This window comes from Pecten maximus, chromosome 8, assembly GCF_902652985.1.
Source record: "Pecten maximus chromosome 8, xPecMax1.1, whole genome shotgun sequence".
NCBI lineage: Eukaryota > Metazoa > Mollusca > Bivalvia > Pectinida > Pectinidae > Pecten > Pecten maximus.
The window spans coordinates 9,021,881-9,043,074 of record NC_047022.1 but is presented as its reverse complement, the minus strand read 5'-3'; the positions used below and the strand labels follow the sequence as shown (position 1 = coordinate 9,043,074).

The 21,194-nt window shown below is 35.6% G+C and overlaps 2 protein-coding genes across 2 annotated transcripts; both read right to left on the bottom strand.

The window, feature by feature from the left end:
- Positions 1 to 5,063: 5,063 nt before the first annotated feature.
- Positions 5,064 to 7,049, bottom strand: LOC117332075. The gene has a single exon (XM_033890963.1). It carries the CDS (start codon positions 7,002 to 7,004, stop codon positions 5,358 to 5,360), a length of 1,647 nt encoding a protein of 548 aa, XP_033746854.1. The 5' UTR covers positions 7,005 to 7,049; the 3' UTR covers positions 5,064 to 5,357.
- Positions 7,050 to 15,828: 8,779 nt separating this feature from the next.
- Positions 15,829 to 18,193, bottom strand: LOC117332370. Its single transcript, XM_033891257.1, has one exon. The coding sequence runs from the start codon at positions 18,140 to 18,142 to the stop codon at positions 16,493 to 16,495; it is 1,650 nt and encodes a 549-aa protein (XP_033747148.1). The 5' UTR covers positions 18,143 to 18,193; the 3' UTR covers positions 15,829 to 16,492.
- Positions 18,194 to 21,194: the final 3,001 nt, after the last annotated feature.

The following is a 21,194-nucleotide window of genomic DNA, read 5'->3' as shown; positions in this document are numbered from 1 at the left end:
CTTTTTAACCTTGATTATGAGTCTCCATTTATCGCTTTAGGCAAAACTAAGCTTCCTGTGTAAACACACTTTCGAAAATTCTGCAAATTAAAAATCGGCAACCAATTCATTTACTTAAGGTTTAACAAATGTGAAGCCTGTATGTACTACTACATAATGAATATACCAAATATAGTGTACATTTATTGTTTTCATGCATATCATGATACAGGAGTTATGTGTTTAACAAAAAAATCGCCCATGGCCAGGCTGTTCTACTGTGGTGTGCTACCATAGTAGAAGCCAAGGAGTATTTGGTTTGATTTTGTATCGTTAAATATCCAATCAACAGTAATCCTCGTTTTAGGATGGCCGCCCTTGTATGAGATGCATTCCTGTAGTGTGTTTGTGTGTCTTGGGAGGCTGCGGTATATTTATGTTTCTTTCCTTATGAGAGTAGGAAACTAACGTTGACTTCAATTTATAGTGCTACCTCACTGAAGCATACTGCCGAAATTGCTTAGATATTACATGAGGTTAACCAAGGGGAAGTCGCAAACTTATATATACACTTGTAGATGTATGAGACCATGTAAACTCTTTAAGAACTATGGGATACAAAGCTATTTTAGGAACTACAATGGAAAACACCAACAACAAGAATTTATATATGGACATGTGTAACCTCATGTTTGTAGGAGTTTTGCAGGTGCGTCCTGAAACCATTTCTAAAATTTCTAAAAGTCCCAATACTGAAAGATAGTTGATATTCAAAATAAGATTCCCACAGGAAAAGGATTAGTCAATGACTCAAATAACTGAGTCCCAAAAATCGCTGCTGGGTGTTTGAGGGCCACAGACATCACAAGAGGGTATGTGAATTTACCGTAATATAAAACATAAACAGTGGTGTGTGTATATACTTGACACATGTTTTATATCACGTCTGTTGTTTATGTTCCTCACGTCATCTTACCATCCAATTATAATAAGCAGCAAAATATATATTTGACACATATTTCTATATCGAGAAAACGACCAAAATATCAGAAAACTTTTAACAGAAGTTGGTCAACCCACTTATTATGTAATAGGTGACTTGATAAAATGTATTCTACACCTACAAATGATCATTTGATGAATTCTTCTATAAAGCTATTTGTATATATGTAGGCACATAACACAATTACGAATTAATATTCATATTATATAATACGGATGCACATGGATTAACCATTCTCATGCTGCAACCAAACTTTGTGTGAAGACCATATTAATAGAATACTTGAAACTATGAATTAGCAATTCAGCAATTATGCAATTTTAGCTGGAACCCAACAAAATATCGTTTCGCTTAATGTGCCCCCAGGAACACTTGTTACAGAACACAGTAGTTGTGTAATGTCATCGTCCTAGATACTGACACAAGGTTCGCCTTGTTAGTGGTCGATAATATGTCCTGTATACAATACAGACTACACCCGGACTCCTGTCCTTGGGTAACACTGTTGGATATAATTCATCATTACTTGTGTTCATGTTAACAAACAAAATATCCAGATTAAAATAAACAACATTTTATAATCAATGTACAAAGATCTTTACTAGATAACTGATGTTTGCTATATAACGAGATTATATCTCAATAAAAATAGGAAGAATTATTCAGTAAAGTTATATTGACAAATATTTGTTTTCCGCTAGAACACTTTCATTACTATTTATGGTGATCATATATAACTTTATCTCCGACGACGTATGCATTCCTATCACTTTGCACACGTGGAAAATTTATGCAATTTAATTAAGTATAGCGGCAATTTTCCAAAAGCCTAGTGGTGTATATATAAGATGTGCGACAAAAGAGGGAGAGGTCGCTACCTAGAGTCATCTAGTGGAATTTACAAAATCAGTAATATTATCCATCCCCGATCCTAAACACTAGATCATGAGAAACAAACTGTTTTTGCAGAATGTGGTCGCTAAACAACATATCCAGAAATATTTTAGTAATCCCATAAATCATTTCTCTGATCCAATTCAACAGAAGTACCTCGATCAATTGTCTATATGCCATAGTAATGGTTAACCATGGCCTTCTCTTATGACATCAATTTGTTAAACTGTTTGTTGAATTTAGCAAAACATGCAAAAAAAGCATCGTTCGGAATAACCTGTACAGTTCGTGTGTATCATATATGTTGCAAAAACAACCATTGTGTACACGAGAAGCACTAGGGAAATTAATGTGGCCAGATGACCATATTAAAACGTAAACATAAATTGTGTTTGATCTTGAAATGCAAATGGACGTCTCTTATAATATCAACCAATTATCAAACACAGACATACGCATCGATTTAACCTGACGAATGGTTTATGAATTACTGATCTGACTAGATTACAAGGAATGAACTATAAATACAATACATTTAAAACAATATGTTTATTAAAAGTTGTCACAAAATGAATGTTCATACCGTTAGTCACATAGTAATTGAGAAATATGTATCACCATCTTTTAAACTGGTATCGGATACTATATGTAACATATGAGGATACATTGAGAACATTCTATATAATTGAACTTTTCTCGTTAAACGCATTTTCATTGAAATTGCATAACATGACATTGGCTTAAAACCGTGTTCTTCATACCGTAAAATTTACTTCACCGTAAAAAGGTTTTTGACTGGCGGATGCAGTTTGGACAATGATTTATAAGAGAAAAGATTTTATCAGTAAAGGCACATTTCCTCAGGAATTGTATTAAACTTAAGTACATGTTTATGTTATGGATCTACATCGCAAAGAAAAGCGTGTACTCTCACAATAAACAGGTGAAGTATATCAAGATATTTTTTGTGTTATATCTTCAAATATATTACGGAAATATTTATATTCAAACCATGACATTGTCGTCAAACCATGAGAAATATATTCGCATGAAATCAATATTGTCAATGTACAATAGGGAAAAAGCAATACATCAAAATACATAATTGTTCTCCATATAAAAATATCGGCTAAAGCAATACTTATACATGTTACATACAACTTGTACAGGAAATATACATTATTGTATAATTTGACTTGTTCGGAACTGTAAGCTTGGAAACCTATTGAATATTTCAATTCGCCTCGGTCATTACTGCAAAATTTCACTGTTCTGGTTTAAATTTGATCGAGAAGCATCATAATTTCTGATTCATAAAATCTTCTTATATATCATTTGATTCCATCTGTCTGACTCTTTTGTTTCAAATTTCATATTCAGGTTTCCCTTGGACCCTAGTTATGGAAATTTTATTTTGAGTCGGATCCAGAAAGAAATAAGGCCGCCCACCGAAATTTAGCTTCGAGATTTAGTTTTATATGCATAATCTCCTTGTTGGAAGATCATAAAAGAAGAGTACATATGATACATTGAAGAAATAAAAATCATTATATGGTAGATGCTAAGATCCGTCTTGGGGCCATCGTTTTCGATTGTCCTTCTATAACCCTAAATGACAAAAAGACTACAGATTTTTATCAAGACGGAACACATATTATCAACGGATATTTGTACTACTACAAATCGTTAATGTACACATAAAAACACTCAATTATAATTTTAGTTTGTATACATTGTTTTCTATGGTGGGTATTATGGGTGAGTTAATTTATCACTGCAGTAATATATTCCAGTTTAGCGGATGTAACGCTTTCTGCAGGCTTTGCCTTTTAATTATGTTATTTAAGCCTTCATACCGTGCGATATGACCAATTCGTCTACAATTTTGAGAGTTTAATACATATATATCAAAGTCAAACTAAAGGTTTTGTAGTCATCATATAACAGTGTTATTGTATAGCCTAAAGTTCTTGTATTAATCATATAACTGTGTTATCGCATGCAAAAATTAAACTTCGAGGTGCCCATGTGATATTTTCATATGATACAACGACTATTCCCGGAAAAACAATTTAGTTCGTGAAAAAAAGAGTCAATTCAGAATCATCATTTTAATAAATTCCATTTTGACGATATTCACTTCGTACACAGTATAACTACATCGTTTCATGTTACTTTGATCAATCGGGGTTTTGTTCAGTAGTAAGAATTTGTGTGACGTCAAAATACAATTAATATAGTGACGTCAAGCAAACATACGTCTTTTAGTGACGTTACAGACATTGTTCTAAATAACACTACACTAATGAGAATTATGTATGGATTATGATAACTTTCTATTATGCTTGATAAGATTACATGGTGACAATGCAGAGTAAATAAATTTATTGCATTTTGCCAGTGAAATATAGAAATTTATAAAACAAATAAAACTAATATTTTCACTGTTCATCGCTGCAGTGAAACATTAAGATTTTTCAGTGAAAATATGTTTTTGATCAATGAGAGTATTTGACAAAATACTCACTAGACGCTAGTTATTCGTGCACAGATTCTCCGATAACAGCAGAAAACGTTTAAATTGCGTTGATCAGTCCTTTCAAAATGGTGCCGTCGGATTGACGTGGAGTAAAGTCACAAAGAAATGACGCCATGACTGATTATCGCACCTTTTGACACTATGTTTTTAATTTTGTTTTCAAGTTTATGAAATGCAAAAAAAAGAAAATTGAATGGTTTCTCGTTAAATGCAACATATATTTAACTCGAATGACAGAATATTTCACTCGAATGACAGAATATTTCGATATTCTGTCATACTCGTGAAATAAATGTTATATTAAACGGGAAACCATTCAATATCCTCTATTTATTTGATTATATAGTTTCTAGCAGAAGCTTACGGATGAAGGTGGAGAAATAGGATGGGGGTATCTAAGTGAGCAAAAGACAAAATATTTAATATCAGGCCGATGTTACTGACACAATACATCTACTGTTGGTTTTGACATAGAAACATTTGACTCGGTACCTCACGTGATTGATTAATTTATTCCTATATTCCTAACTGCATCAATCATACACGGGCAAGATGTAAACTAGACACTGATTGGTCGGGTGAGTAAGGCTATGATAAGGACAGACAGGTTCTACTTTAAAAGACAAGTGATTAAAACATAAGCAGACCGTCATTTCATCGATGAATGTATTGCCACCTTCGGTTAAAAACAGAACATCTAAATTACTCGCTTTCAGGTTCTTGTTACTTGTATCGACAATTATAAAACAAGAAAAACGGGGCAGGCTATTTGAAGAGGTAAAGTAATCGTTTTAAGAAAAGGTCAAATGAAGTGGGGTTTATGTACAAGTATAAAACCTAACAATCGCAACAGTCAACAAATAGTTAAACTGTCATTGTAAGGAATAGGAATTGAAGTATCCCACCATCAATAGTTTATCTACAGCTATATCTCCTGGTTGATTAGAGTTGCATAACATGTACTGTACCATCACGACAGCCGATCCAAACATGTCCACACCTGTCTACACCTACTGCTTTTGGATGTTGTACTCCGTGTCTCTCGTCCAGGATACAGTTTGCCTTTCTCTCATTCCTCGAGATGACGTATACCTGGTTAGTATATAAGTCTGGTACAAATACTCTGTCATATTTATCACATGCTATACTATTCTGATTCGTCTGGGATAGTTTCTGACCATTGTCCAGTTCTCCACTCCACGTGTGTATGATCTGACCTGATCTGTCGATGATATTCAGGTCTTGACAGAAACCGCCCCCAGTGGTTACAGCGACATTCCCTCCGGTCAAACTAACTATACGGCTTTCACCCTGTCCACACGAGAGTTGTCTGACCTTGTCCCCGGACATGTTAAGTACCAGTATTGTTGTAGTGTCAGTACTAACGAACACCTCGTCTGTGTTACTAACACTGATACTACAGGACTTTAATGGACTGGTGTCGGCAAAGGTCGTCACCCGTCTGTCCTCAGACAGTTTGTATATCAACGGTGACTGATCCTGTAGTGTCACCAGTAGTCCAGAGTTGGTCAAAGCCAAACTCCAAGGTGTCAAATCAAGCTTCACAGTCTCCGTGACGTTTCCCTTTTTATTGACTCGGAGCAGGTCCAGACATCCAGATATTGATATCCATGCATAGGTGTCGTCTATTGGACATATGGATAGTATGGATTTGTTTGGAGGGGTTTGGAATGAAGTAAGTTTTTGGACATGTTGATTATTGATATCCTTCTTCTCATACATGGGCGTTGAATCATTCCTACTCCCGGCCTTAACAAATCCGATCATTTTTGTCAACTGTTCTATATCAATTTGTCCGGTTTCAAAACTTGGTAGGTATAGATGTGTACTCGTACCAGTAACGTCATAAAGCGGTATGGTGGTCCTCAGTCTCCTCGTCAGCTCAAACAAAGTTCCACTTGATGGATTTTCCGACTGCTGCTCCACTTCTTCGATCAGCTGCTTTATTTGTTTAACACTTTTATCATCATGCTCACAATCCTGTTGGAGGAGTTTGTCTTCTTCAGCAACCAGTGATAATAATTCAGCAAGGACATTGTCCACTATAGAATCTATTCCTGCCTTCAGCTTTGTTCCTCGCTCTTTGACATCTTTACAGATAATATCGACACTTTCTTTGAATGTTGTGCTCTCTTTCCGACGGTTTGATAACTTCTCATTGAACTGATCTAACTTGAATTTTAATGTTTCCAACTGCTCACGCATGTAATGTTTCTGGGTGTTAATTTCGTCTTCAAAATGTTTGAATGCGTGCTGTTTATGTTTCTGTGTAAAACACATTGAACAAATGGCGACGTTACACTCTGTACAGAACAGATCGCATGTTTTACCGGGGTGTTTCTTACATACCTCTGGTAGTACCACCTCGGCTTGTTTGTTCGCCTGTTTTATCGGTACAACTTCGTCATTCCTTGTCCTCCTCGCGCGCTGATGGGTCTCCTTACATTTGTCACACAAAGCCTCCTGACAGTCATTACAGTACCAGTTCACGTCCTGTACACTATCACACCACGCACACGTGTCCGGCATGTGTACCTGTGCCTTACGAATTGACAGTTTACTCGCCATCTCAGCTTCTAAGGAAACGTAAATAACATAAACTGTAAACGACACGTCGCCATTTGCAATCTAAATTAAACTTCCTTGTTCGGTATGAAGTCACATGGGAAGGTGCGGAGTATGCGCACCTGTAACAATGACATTAAATGACTTGTGTGTCAGGTTAAGTGTTGAGTTCTATAATATATGACTTCGAAGGTTCATATCTTGATATGTTTACGTTTATTAGCGGATATTTACATTTTTTGTTATTTGTCGAACCTCAAAAGGTTTAGATATAAAATAGGAAACCATCTGTAATAGGGTCAGTTTTCAACGGGGTCCATATGGAACGGGTCGGAGTTAAGAATTTGCGGTTGTTTAATTTTCAAAGGCATTCAGGGTCAATATTCAACGTTGAAGTCACCCGGGGTCAATTTTCAACGAAGGTCTATTTTCAGCGTTACACCGACCCACCGACCGGACGACTGCGCCGCACCACGACAAAAGGGCAAAGTGAGCTCAATGGTTTCAAGATATATCGATACTCGAGTAACTACAGACAAATAGTCTATAAATATATGTTTTACATGTTTTATTAAAACGCTGTTTGCCAGGAAGGGAAACACCTGTAGCCTTAGTCGGGGGTTTCTTGTTCCGTATAAGAGTGTAGTATGCGAGTTATTTTGTGATTGTATATGTAGGCCTTGATTTTTTTAATGTTCTGTTTCAATTCCTATCGTGTAAATAGATATCTTAGGTTAAATATATCTGCTTAATGATTGCTGGAGATAAATACCGGTGTGTATATAGCGTTGTATAGCACACACGGAACTCAGTCATAGGACCGGAGAAAACATATCCACTATACGAAAACTGTTACACTGGTACAACTATGTACAGTATTTACAATTAAAACCCGGCCTGCTACAAAACAATCAACTATATCCTTTAGAACGTTGTAGGTTATGTCTCACTCCCATACAGGTTTATTACGATGCTAATGGGCTACAACAAGGTTTCTTGCTTCTTGTAGTTGAATGAGTTACTTTTGTAGCAGCAATCCGCAATAGCCGATGTCACTGCTAGCGACTAGTGTTCCGTTAAGGTTACATATACACAAAATGGGGGAGTATGACAATTTCTGTAGATTTACCATGGGCCTTAAATGTCACCTGAATTCTGATATATATTCACTGGTAGATGGTGTTTTGCTTTTCGTCCTAGATTTAACGCTTTGGGTATTGAGAAGAAGTCGTTTAGTTATTCTAATACATTTAACCCGTGTGATTTTGAAAGTAGGTCAAGTTAATTCATTTGAACAAAATTTCCAGCCCTTCATACCAGTATGCTGCTGGTCCAATACCATGACCTTAGGCATCTTGGTTATTGACAAATTGTTTAAAAAACTTAACATATTTGACTCACTGACCTTGAAAGGTGAATGTCATTCATTATAACAAACTTGGTAGCCTTTCATCCGACATTTCCGGCCTAATATCAATATTATTTGAATAAACTTTTTATCTTTACCAATCTGCAAGCTTCTGACAATATGTCATAACCCTAGACATCTTAATTGGTTATTGAGAAGTTGAAAATATGAATGTTTCACAGACAACATCTATGAATAAGTGAAACCAGCTACCACCACAATTACAATGTTATAGGTTACTGAAAATTAAAATATGCGTACAAATTAATATGTATTTTCGTGTAAGCAGTGCGTATCAGATTAAAATGGAACATAACTGATTGAAGCAGCTCTTCTAAAATCATACAAAACCATGTTTTGATATCTTTGTTTTCAGATAAATTGATGTGTTATGACTGTGGTGTGGCTTCTGTAATCTGAAGGTTTGTAATGTGTTATTGGCCTCTTTAAAATCGGACATGAGATGAGTAACATTAGAATTCCTGCCATAGTAAAGAGACGAGGAAAATCCTACCCAACACACTTGTGTTGGCACTTCATTGTATGTTTTCAACTATTTAATTGTGTTGATAGAAAACACACATGCATCTGAACATGGACCATTTTTCGACATACCTGACCATGAAGTCATGAAAAGAATGTACATGTCTGTCACCACACACAAACAGGTCAGTTTACTAACTTCATAATCCAACTCTGATATTCGTAATACAGGACGATCCTCATGCTGTAGGTAGTTTTCGGAGAGACTTATAATCATGAGCTTTCTACAAGCATGGCAAAGATGAATCTGTTGATCTTGAATTTAAGTAAAGTTTTTTTTTCTTTTTCGTAGACATTTTTTGTGTTCCATCACAGCATTCTATCAGTTTGATTCTAGGCTCGTTGGCTCTTAGGAAGAAGTTTTTAACGTTGGTGCAGGATGGATAACATACACAAAGGCATAAGCTCACCAGGTCATTTAACGATGAGTATAAGAGGAGGGTTAAGACAATTTGATGGACAGGAAATGGACATTGATCCATGGTATTATGACAATGACAGATAGAAAATGTTTTTGTACCACATTTTATTTGCAAATATTTATGTATACTTTCTATTACATTCATTCTTTCTTTCATTCATTTATTTAATCATTGATTTATTTATTTTTCACATTGATGTATTCTTTTGTTTGCCCACATCAAACATCACAAATATGCTGACATTATCTATCATTAATATCATTAATAAAGATGCCCAGGGACTTAATATTAGGCCAGTAGGGCTACCAAATTCGTTCAAATGAATGACCTTGGTCTTCAGGCAAGGTCACATGAGTCAAATAGGCTAAAACATTCAAACAGCTTCTTTTCAATAACCAAGAGGCCCAAGGACTTGACATTAGGCCTGTAGCATCCTGGGGTGCGCTACCAAGTTTGTTAATATAAATGACATTGACCTTCGTTTGAGGTCACATAGATCAAATAGGCTATAATCTTCAAACAGCTTCCTTTCAATAATCATGAGATCCAGGGACTTGATATTAAGTATGTAGCATGCTCGCGTGCAGGGCTACCAAGTTTGTTCAAATAAATGACCTTGATCTTCATTCAAGGTCACATGGGGCAAATAGGCTTAAATCCTCTAACAACTTCCTCTCAACAAGCAAGGGGCCAGGGGACTTAATATTGGGCCTGAAGTTTCCTGGTGTAGATGACTACCAGTTTTGTTCAAATGAATGACCTTGACCTTTATTCGAAGTCACATGAATCAAATATGCTATAAACTTTAAACAACTTTTTCTCAATAAGCAAGGAGCTCAGGGACTTGATATTGGGCATCTAGCATTCTGGGGTGAAGGGCTTCCACGTCTGTTCAAATGAATGACATTGACCCTCATTCGAGGTCACATTGGTCAAATAGGCTTAGATATTTGAATAACTTCTAAACAACCAAGAAACCTAGGGACTTGATGTCGGCCCTGCCTGTAGCAATCTGGGGTGAATAGCTACCAAGTTTGTTCTAATGAATGACCTTGACCTACATTCAAGGTCACAGGGGTGACATAGGCTTAGATCTTTAAACAATGATTTTGCGATCGCTAAAAGTCTCAGAGACCTGATATTAGGGCAAAAGTATGCTGGAATGAAGGACGAGAACTTTTATTGACAAGAATAAACATAGCTTACTCTGATAATTAAATAAGGTGATAATCATCATAGTATCTGTAGAAATGACCTCACTCCACTTTAAAGTTGTAGTAGAGACAGGTGACCGATACTTGCACATCGGGCCTCTTGTTTATCTTGTTTGATAGGTTTATAGTTATCGCCCTTGAACAGATAAGTTCATTTTGAGATAGGGTACCTTTGTAGTAGTTTGTGACTACCTTATGGAACAACATACAGGAGGACAGTCGCTTGCCATCCAAAGCAATAAGGGTCAATTTTAATACAGCTCTGAAGGTTAAGTAAACTTTTTTCTGTGTTACTAGAGCTGTGAATACCATGGTTACAACTTAAAAATTGCAAAATATTATGATAATTGACCCAAAATTACGCAATTCTCTACACATTTTTTTTCTAAAACCTATTTGAAATCTAATATATCTATCCCTAAGACAGAATAAATTTTGTTTAGACATATGTTGTACATTAAGTATTCCCGCTATCTTACCTTGATTATGAGTCTCCATATTTTGCTTTAGGCAAAACTAAGCTTCCTGTGTAAACACACTTTCGAAAATTCTGCAAATTTAAAATCCGGGACCAATTGATTTATTTTAGTTTTAACAAATGTGATAGTGTAGATTGATTGTTTTCATTTTTTATGCATATCATGATACAGGAGTTATTTGCCTAACAAAACAAAATCGATTTTCTCTCATTTAACATCCTATCAACAGTTATCATCATTTTAGGATGGTCGCCCTTGTATGAGAGATGCATTCCTGTAGTGTGTGTGTGTCTTGGGAGGCTGCGGTATATTTATGTTTGTTTCCTTATGAGAGTAGGAAACTAACGTTGACTTTAATTTACAGTGCTGCCTCACTGAAGCATACTGCCGAAATTGCTTAGATATTACATGAGGTTAACCAAGGGGAAGCCGCAAACTTATGTATACACTTGTAGATCTATTAGACCATGTAAACTCTCTAAGAACTATGGGATACAAAGCTATTTTTAGGAACTACAACGGAAAACAACACCAACAAAATTTATATATGGACATGTGTAATCTCATGTTTGTAGGAGTTTTGCAGGTGCATCCTGAAACCATTTCTAAAATTTCTAAAAGTCCCAATACTGAAAGATAGTTGATATTCAAAATTAGATTCCCACAGGAAAAGGATTAGTCAATGACTCAAATAACTGAGTCCCAAAAATCGCTGCTGGGTGTTTGAGGGCCACAGACATCACTAGAGGGTATTTGAATTTACCGTAATATAACACATAAACAGTAGTGTGTGTATATACTTGACACATGTTTTATATCACGTCTGCTGTTTATGTTCCTCACGTGATCTTACCATCCAATTATAATAAGCAGCAAAATATATATTTGACACATATTTCTATATCGAGAAAACGACCAAAATATCAGAAAACTTTTAACAGAAGTGGGTCAACCCACTTATTATGTAATAGGTGACTTGATAAAATGTATTCTACACCTACAAATGATCATTTGATGAATTCTTCTATAAAGCTATTTGTATATATGTAGGCACATAACACAATTACGAATAATCATTCATATTATATAATACGGATGTACATGGATTAACCGTTCTCATGCTGCAACGAAACTTTGTGTGAAGACGATATTAATAGAATACTTGAAACTATGAATTATCAATTCAGCATTTATGCAATTTTAGCTGGAACCTAACAAAAAAATCTCTTCGCTTAATGTGCCCCCAGGAACACTTGTTACAGAACACAGTAGTTGTGTAATGTCACCGTCCTAGATACTGACACAAGGTTCGCCTTGTTAGTGGTCGATAATATGTCCTGTATACAATACAGACAACACCCGGAATCCTGTCCTTGGGTAACACTATTGGATATAAATCGTCATTACTTGTGTTCATGTTAACAAACAAAATAGCCAGATTAAAATAAACAACATTTTATAATCAATGTACAAAGATCTTTACTAGATAACTGATGTTTGCTATATAACGAGAGTATATCTCAATAAAAATAGGAAGAATTATTCAGTAAAGTTACATTGACAAATATTTGTTTTACGCTAGAACACTTTCATTACTATTTATGGTGATCATATATAACTTTATCTCCGACGACGTATGCATTCCTATCACTTTGCACACGTGGACAATTTATGCAATTTAATTGTAGCCAAGTATAGCGGGCATTTTCCAGAAGCCTAGTGGTGTATATATAAGATGTCCAACATGAGAGTGAGAGGTCGCTACTTTGAGCCACACTGCGGGCAGGGGTTGATTTCATTTCTTCCTACTGTAGCCATCAAGAGGAATTAAAAAAATCAGTAATATTCTCCACCCCCGATCTTAAACACTAGATCATGGGAAACAAACTTGTTTGCGGAATGTGGTCGCTAAACAGCAAATCTGATAATAATTTAGTAATCCTATATATATATATATCATAACTCTGATGCAATTCAACAGAAGTACCGCGATCAATTGTCTTTATGGCATAGTAATGGTTAAGCATGGGCCTTGCTTATGACAGAACATCTGCAAAACTGTCTGTTGAATTTGGCAAAACATGCAAAAATGCATGTTTCTGAATAGCCTGTGCAGTTCGTGTGGATCATATATGTTGCAAACGCAACTATTATGTACATGAGGTGCACTAGCGAAACTAATGAGAACAGATGACCATATTAAAACGTACACATTAATTTTGTTTGACCTTGGAATCCAAATGGACGTCTCTAATAATATCAATCAATTATCAAACATAGACATAAGCATCGATTTAACCTGACGAATGGTTGATGATCGAATTACTTATCTGATTAGATCACAAGGAATAAAACATAAAATACAATACATTTACAACAATATGTTTATTAAAGGTTATCACAAAATGAATGTTTATCACGTCAGTCACATATTTACTGAGAAATGTATATCAACATCAATAAAATTGGTATCGGGTACAATATAACATATGAGGATAAATTGATAACATTCTAGATAATTTAAATTTTCTTGTAAAACACATTTTCATTAAAATTGCCTCACATGACATTGGCTTAAAACCGTGTTCTTCATACTGTAAAATTTACTTCACCGTAAAACGGTTTTTGACTGGCTGATGCAGTTTTGACAATGATTTATAAGAGAAAAGATTTTATCAGTAAAAGCACATTTCCTCAGGAATTGTATTAAACTTAAGTACATGTTTATGTTATGGATCTACATCGCAAAGAAAAGCGTGTACTCTCACCATAAACCGATGAAGTTTATCAAGATATTTTTTGTGTTATATCCTCAAATATATTACGGAAATATTTATATTCAAAACATGACATTGTCGTCAAACCATGAGAAAGATATTCGCACGAAATCAATATTGTCAATGTACAATAGGGAAAAAGCAATACATCAAAATACATAATCGTTTTCCATATAAAAATATCGGCTAAAGCAATACTTATACATGTTACATGCAACTTGTACAGGAAATATACATTATTGTATAATTTGACTTGTTCTGTACTGTAAGCTTGGAAACCTATTGAAATATTTCAATTCGCCTCGGTCATTACTGCAAAATTTCAGTGCCCTGGTTTGAATTTGATCGAGAAAAGAAAATGGCAGACATTTAGGCGAAGCATTATAATTTCTGATTCATAAAATCTTCTTCTTAGATATCATTTAATTCCATCTGTCTGATTCTTTTGTCTCAAAATTCATATTCAGGTTTCCCTTGGACCCTAGTTATGAAAATTTTACTTTGAGTCGGATCCAGAAAGAAATAAGGGCGCCCGCCGAAATTTAGTTTCTCTGTTATTTCTAATATATTTCTAAATTTCTTAATATTCTCTTTTATATCTCTCTTAGTTTTTATATGCATAATGTCCTTGTTGGAATATCATAAAAAAGAGTACATATGATACATTGAAGAAATAAAAATCATTCAATGGTGGATGCTAAGATCCGTCTTGGGGCCATCGTTTTCGATTGTCCTTCTATCACCCTAAATGACAAAAAGACTACAGATTTCCATCAAGACGGAACACATATAATTAACGGATATTTGTACTACTACAAATCGTTAATGTACACATAAAAACACTCAATTATAATTTTAGTTTGTATACATTGTTTTCTATGGTGGGTATTATGGGTGAGTTAATTTATCACTGCAGTAATATATTCCAGTTTAGTGGAGGTCACGCTTTTTGCAGGCTTTGCCTTTTAATTATGTTATTTAAGCCTTCATACCGTGCGATATGACCAATTCGTCTACAATCCTGAGAGTTTAATACATATATATCAAAGTCAAACTAAAGGTTTTGTAGTCATCATATAACAGTGTTATTGTATAACCTAAAGTTCTTGTATTATTCATATAACTGTGTTATCGCATGCAAAAATTAAACTTCGAGGTGTCCATGTGATATTTTCATATGATACAACGACTATTCCCGGAAAAACAATTTAGTTCGTGAAAAAAAGAATCAATTCAGAATCATCATTTTAATAAATTTCATTTTGACGGTATTCACTTCGTACACAGTATAACTACATCGTTTCATGTTACTTTGATCAATCGGGGTTTTGTTCAGTAGTAAGAATTTGTGTGACGTCAAAATACAATCAATATAGTGACGTCAAACAAACATACGTCTTTTAGTGACGTTACAGACATTATTCTAAATATCACTACACTAATGAGAATTATGTATGGATTATGATAACTTTCTATTAGGCTTGATAAGATTACATAGTGACAATGCAGAGTAAATAAATTTATTGCATTTTTGCCAGTGAAATATAGAAATTTATAAAACAAATAAAACTAATATTTTCACTGTTCATCGCTGCAGTAAAAATATAAGATTTTGAAGTGAAAATATAAGATTTTGCAGTGAAGATATTTTGTTTTTGTTTTTGACCAATGAGAATTTTTGACAAAATACTCACTAGACGCTAGCTATTCGTGCACAGATTCTCCGATAACAGCAGAAAACGTTTAAATTGCGTTGATCAGTCCTTTCAAAATGGTGCCGTCGGATTGACGTGGAGTAAAGTCACAAAGAAATGACGTCATGACTGATTATCGCACTTTTTGACACTATGTTTTTAATTTTGTTTTCAAGTTGATGAAATGCAATAAAAAGAAAATTGAATGGCTTCTCGTTAAATGTAACATATATTTCACTCGAATGACAGAATATTTCACTCGAATGACAGAATATTTCGATATTCTGTCATACTCGTGAAATAAATGTTATATTAAACGGGAAACCATTCAATATCCTCTATTTATTTGATAAAATAGTTTCTAGCAGAAGCTTACGGATGAAGGTGGAGAAATAGGATGGGGGTATCTAAGTGAGCAAAAGACAAAATAATCACTATCAGGCCGATGTTACTGACACAATACATCTACTGTTGGTTTTGACTTAGAGACATTTGACTCGGTACCTCACGTGATTGATTAATTTATTCCTATATTCCTAACTGCATCAATCATACACGGGCAAGAGGTAAACTAGACACTGATTGGTCGGGTGAGTAAGGCTATGATAAGGACAGACAGGTTCTACTTTAAAAGTCAAGTGATTAAAACATATGCAGACCGTCATTTCATCGATGAATGTATTGCCACCTTCGGTTAAAAACAGAACATCTAAATTACTCGCTTTCAGGTTCTTGTTACTTGTATCGACAATTATAAAACAAGAAAAACGGGACAAGCAATTTGAGGAGGTAAAGTAATCGTTTTAAGAAAAGGTCAAATGAAGTGGGGTTTATGTACAAGTATAAAACCTAACAATCGCAACAGTCGACAAATAGTTCAACTGTCATTGTAAGGAACAGGTATTGAAGTATCCCACCATCAATAGTTTATCTACAGCTGTTTCTCCTGGTTGATTAGAGTTGCATAACATATACTGTACCATTACCACAGCCGATCCAAACATGTCCACACCTGTCTACACCTACTGCCAATGGATTTCGTACTCCGTGTTTCTCGTCCAGGATACATTTTGCCTTTCTCTCATTCCGTGAGATGACGTATACCTGATGAGTAACTAAGTCTGGAACAAATACTCTGTCATATTTATCACATGCTATACTATTCTGAATCGTCATGGATAGTTTCTGACCATTGTCCAGTTCTCCACTCCACGTGTGTACGATCTGACCTGATCTGTCGATGATATTCAGTTCTTTACAGTAACCACCTCCAGTGGTAACAGCGACATTCCCTCCGGTCAAACTAGCTATACGTTTCCCGACATGTCCACACGAGATTTGTCTAACCTTGTCCCCGATTATGTTCAGTACCAGTATTGTTGTAGTACCAGTACTAACGAACACCTCGTCTGTGTCACTAACACTGATACTAGAGGCCTTTAATGGACTTATCTCAGCAAAGGTCGTCACCCGTCTGTCCTCAGACAGTTTGTGTATCAACGGTGACTGATCCGTTCGAGTCATCAGTAGTCCAGAGTTGGTCAAAGCCAAACTCCAAGGTGTAAAATCAAGCTTCACAGTCTCCGTTACGTTTCCCTTTTTATTGACTCGGAGCAGGTCCAGACACTCAAACATTGATATCCATGCATAGGTGTCGTCTATTGGACATATTGAAAATATGGGCTTGTTTGGAGGGGTTTGGAATGTAGTAAGTTTCCGGACATGCTGGTTATTGATTTCCTTCTTCTCATACATGGGCGTTGAATCATTCCTACTCCCGGCCTTAACAAATCCGATCATTTTTGTCAACTGTTCTGTATCAATTTGTCCGGTTTCAAAACTTGGTAGGTATAGATGTATACTCGTACCAGTAACGTCATAAAGCGGTATAGTGGTCCTAAGTCTCCTCGTCAGCTCAAACAAAGTTCCACTTGATGGATTTTCCGACAGCTGCTCCACTTCTTCGTTCAGCTGCTTTATTTGTTTGACACATTTATCATCATGTTCACAATCCTCTTTAAGGAGTTTGTCTTCTTCAGCAACCAGTGATGATAATTCAGCAAGGACATTGTCCACTATAGAATCTATTTCTGCCTTCAACTTTCTTCCTCGCTCTTTGACATCTTTACAGATAATATCGACACTTTCTTTGAATGTTTTACTCTTTTGCCGACGGTTTGATAACTTCTCATTGAGCTGATCTAACTTGAATTTTAATGTTTCCAACTGCTCACGCATGTTATGTTTCTGGGTGTTAATTTCGTCTTCAAAATGTTTGAATGCGTGCTGTTTATGTTTCGTTGTAAAACACATTGAACAGATGGCGACGTTACACTCTGTACAGAACAGATCGCATGTTTTACCGGGGTGTACCTTACATACCTCTGGTAGTACCGTCTGGCCGGTTTTGTTCGCCTGCTTTATCGGTACAACGTCGTCATTTCTTGTCCTCCTCGCGCGCTGATGGGTCTCCTCCTTACATTTGTCACACAAAGCCTCCTGACAGTCATTACAGTACCAGTTTATATCCTGTACACTATCACACCACGCACACGTGTTCGGCACGTGTACCTGTGCCTTACGAATAGACAGTTTACTCGCCATCTCAGCTTCTAAGGAAACGTAAATAACATAAACTGTAAACGACAAGTCACCATTTGCAATCTAAATTAAACTTCCTTGTTTGGTATGACTGAAGTCACATGGGTAAGGTGCGGATTATGCGCACCTGTAACAAGGACGTTAAATGACTTGTGTGTCAGGTAAAGAGTCCTATAATATAAGATTTCGAAGGTTCATATCGTGATATTTTAACGTTTATTAGCGGATATTTACATTTTTGTTATTTGTCAAACCTCAAAAGGTTTAGATATAAAATAGTAAACCATCTGTAATAGGGTCAGTTTTCAACGGGGTCCATGTTTCACAGCCGGAGTTAAGAATTTGCGGATTGTTCAATTTTCAACGGCATTCAGGTCAATATTCAACGTTGAAGTCACCCGGGGTCAATTTTCAACGAAGGTCCATTTTCCGCCAACTGACCGGACGACGGTCGCCGCACCACGACAAAAGGGCAAAGTGAGTTAAATGGTTTCAAGATATATCGATACTAGAGTAACTACAGACAAAAAGTCTATAAATATTTGTTTTACATGTTTGATTAAAACGCTGTTTACCAGGTAGGTAAACACCTGTAGCCCTAGTCGAGGGGTTCTTGTTCCGTATAAGAGTGCAGTATGCGAGTTGTTTGAGTTTGTATATGTAGGTCTTCTATTGTTGAATGTTCTGTTTAAATTCCTGTCGTGTAAATAAAAGTCTTAGGTTGAATATATCTGCTTGTTGATGGTCTTTGGCAATGTCATGCTGGAGATACAAACCGGTGTATGTATGTAGCGTTGTATAACACACACGGAACCCAGTCATAGGACCTGAGAAAACGTATCCACTATACGAAAACTGTTACACTGGTACAGCTATGTACAGCATTTACAATTAAAACCCGGCCTGCTACAAAACAATCAACTATATCCTTTAGAACGTTGTAGGTTATGTCTCACTCCCATACAGGTTTATTAGGAGGCAAATGGGCTACAACAAGTTTTCTTGCTTCTTGTAGTTGAATTACTTACTTTTGTAGCGGCAATCCGTTTTAGATTTTTACATTTGACTTCAAACGTAGGTCAAGGTCATTTGAACAAGTTAAGCAGCCCTTTTCCTAGTATCCCTGCGTGTCTAGGGTATTGAAAAGGTTTTTTTAAGATTCTAAAACATTTGACCCTTGTGACATAAAAAGCCAATCAATGTTATTGATTTGAGCACACTTGGTAGCCTTTCATTTCTGTATGCTATTTGTCCAATATCATGACCCTGGGCCGTTTGAGTATTGAAAAGTCGTTTGCTTATCTTAACACATTTGAAAAATGTGACTATGAAAGAAGGTCAAGGTCATTCTTTTGAGCAAGATTTGTAGCCTTTTTGTCACAGTATGCTACTTGCTCAATATCATAACCCTGGGCCTTTTGGTATTGAGAAGTCTTTTTAATGTTTTAACACATTTGACCTCTGTGATTTAAAAAAAGTCAATCAAGGTCATTAATTTGAACAAACATGTCATTCATCGCTGTATGTTTCTAGTCTAATATCATGACTCTGGGCCTTTTGGGTATTAAGAAGTCGTTCAGTTATTCTAATACATTTTACCCGTGTGACCTTGAAAGTAGGTAAAGTTAATTCATTTGAACAAAATTTCCATCCCTTCATACCAGTATGCTGCTGGTCCAATACCATGACCTTAGGCATCTTGGTTATTGACAAGTTGTTTAAAAAAACTTAACATATTTGACTCACTGACCTTGAAAGGTGAATGTCATTCATTATAACAAACTTGGTAGCCTTTCATCCGACATTTCCGGCCTAATATCAATATTATTTGAATAAACTTTTTATCTTTACCAATCTGCAAGCTTCTGGCAATATGTCATAACCCTAGACATCTTAATTGGTTATTGAGAAATTGAAAATATGAATGTGTCACAGACAACATCTATGAATAAGTGAAACCAGCTACCACCACAATTACAATGTTATAGGTTACTGAAAATTAAAATATGCGTACAAATTAATATGTATTTTCGTGTAAGCAGTGCGTATCAGATTAAAATGGAACATAACTGATTGAAGCAGCTCTTCTAAAATCATACAAAACCATGTTTTGATATCTTTGTTTTCAGATAAATTGATGTGTTATGACTGTGGTGTGGCTTCAGTAATCTGAAGGTTTGTAATGTGTTATTGGCCTCTTTAAAATCTGACATGAGATGAGTAACATTAGAATTCCTGCCATAGTAAAGAGACGAGGAAAAGCCGACCCAACACACTTGTGTTGGCACTTCATTGTATGTTTTCAACTATTTAATTGTGTTGATAGAAAACACACATGTATCTGAACATGGCCCATTTTTCGACATACCTGACCATGAGGTCATGAAAAGAATGTACATGTCTGTCACCACACACAAACAGGTCAGTTTAATAACTTCATAATCCAACTCTGATATTCGTAATACAGGACGATCCTCATGCTGTAGGTAGTTTTCGGAGACACTTATAATCATGAGCTTTCTACAAGCATGGCAAAGATGAATCTGTTGATCTTGAATTTAAGTAAAGTTTTTTTTTTTTCTTTTTCGTAGACATTTTTTGTGTTCCATCACAGCATTCTATCAGTTTGATTCTAGGCTCGTTGGCTCTTAGGAAGAAGTTTTTAACGTTGGTGCAGGATGGATAACATACACAAAGGCATAAGCTCACCAGGTCATTTAACGATGAGTATAAGAGGAGGGTTAAGACAATTTGATGGACAGGAAATGGACATTGATCCATGGTATTATGACAATGACAGATAGAAAATGTTTTTGTACCACATTTTATTTGCAAATATTTATGTATACTTTCTATTACATTCATTCTTTCTTTCATTCATTTATTTAATCATTGATTTATTTATTTTTCACATTTATGTATTCTTTTGTTTGCCCACATCAAACATCACAAATATGCTGACATTATCTATCATTAATATCATTAATAAAGATGCCCAGGGACTTAATATTAGGCCAGTAGGGCTACCAAATTCGTTCAAATGAATGACCTTGGT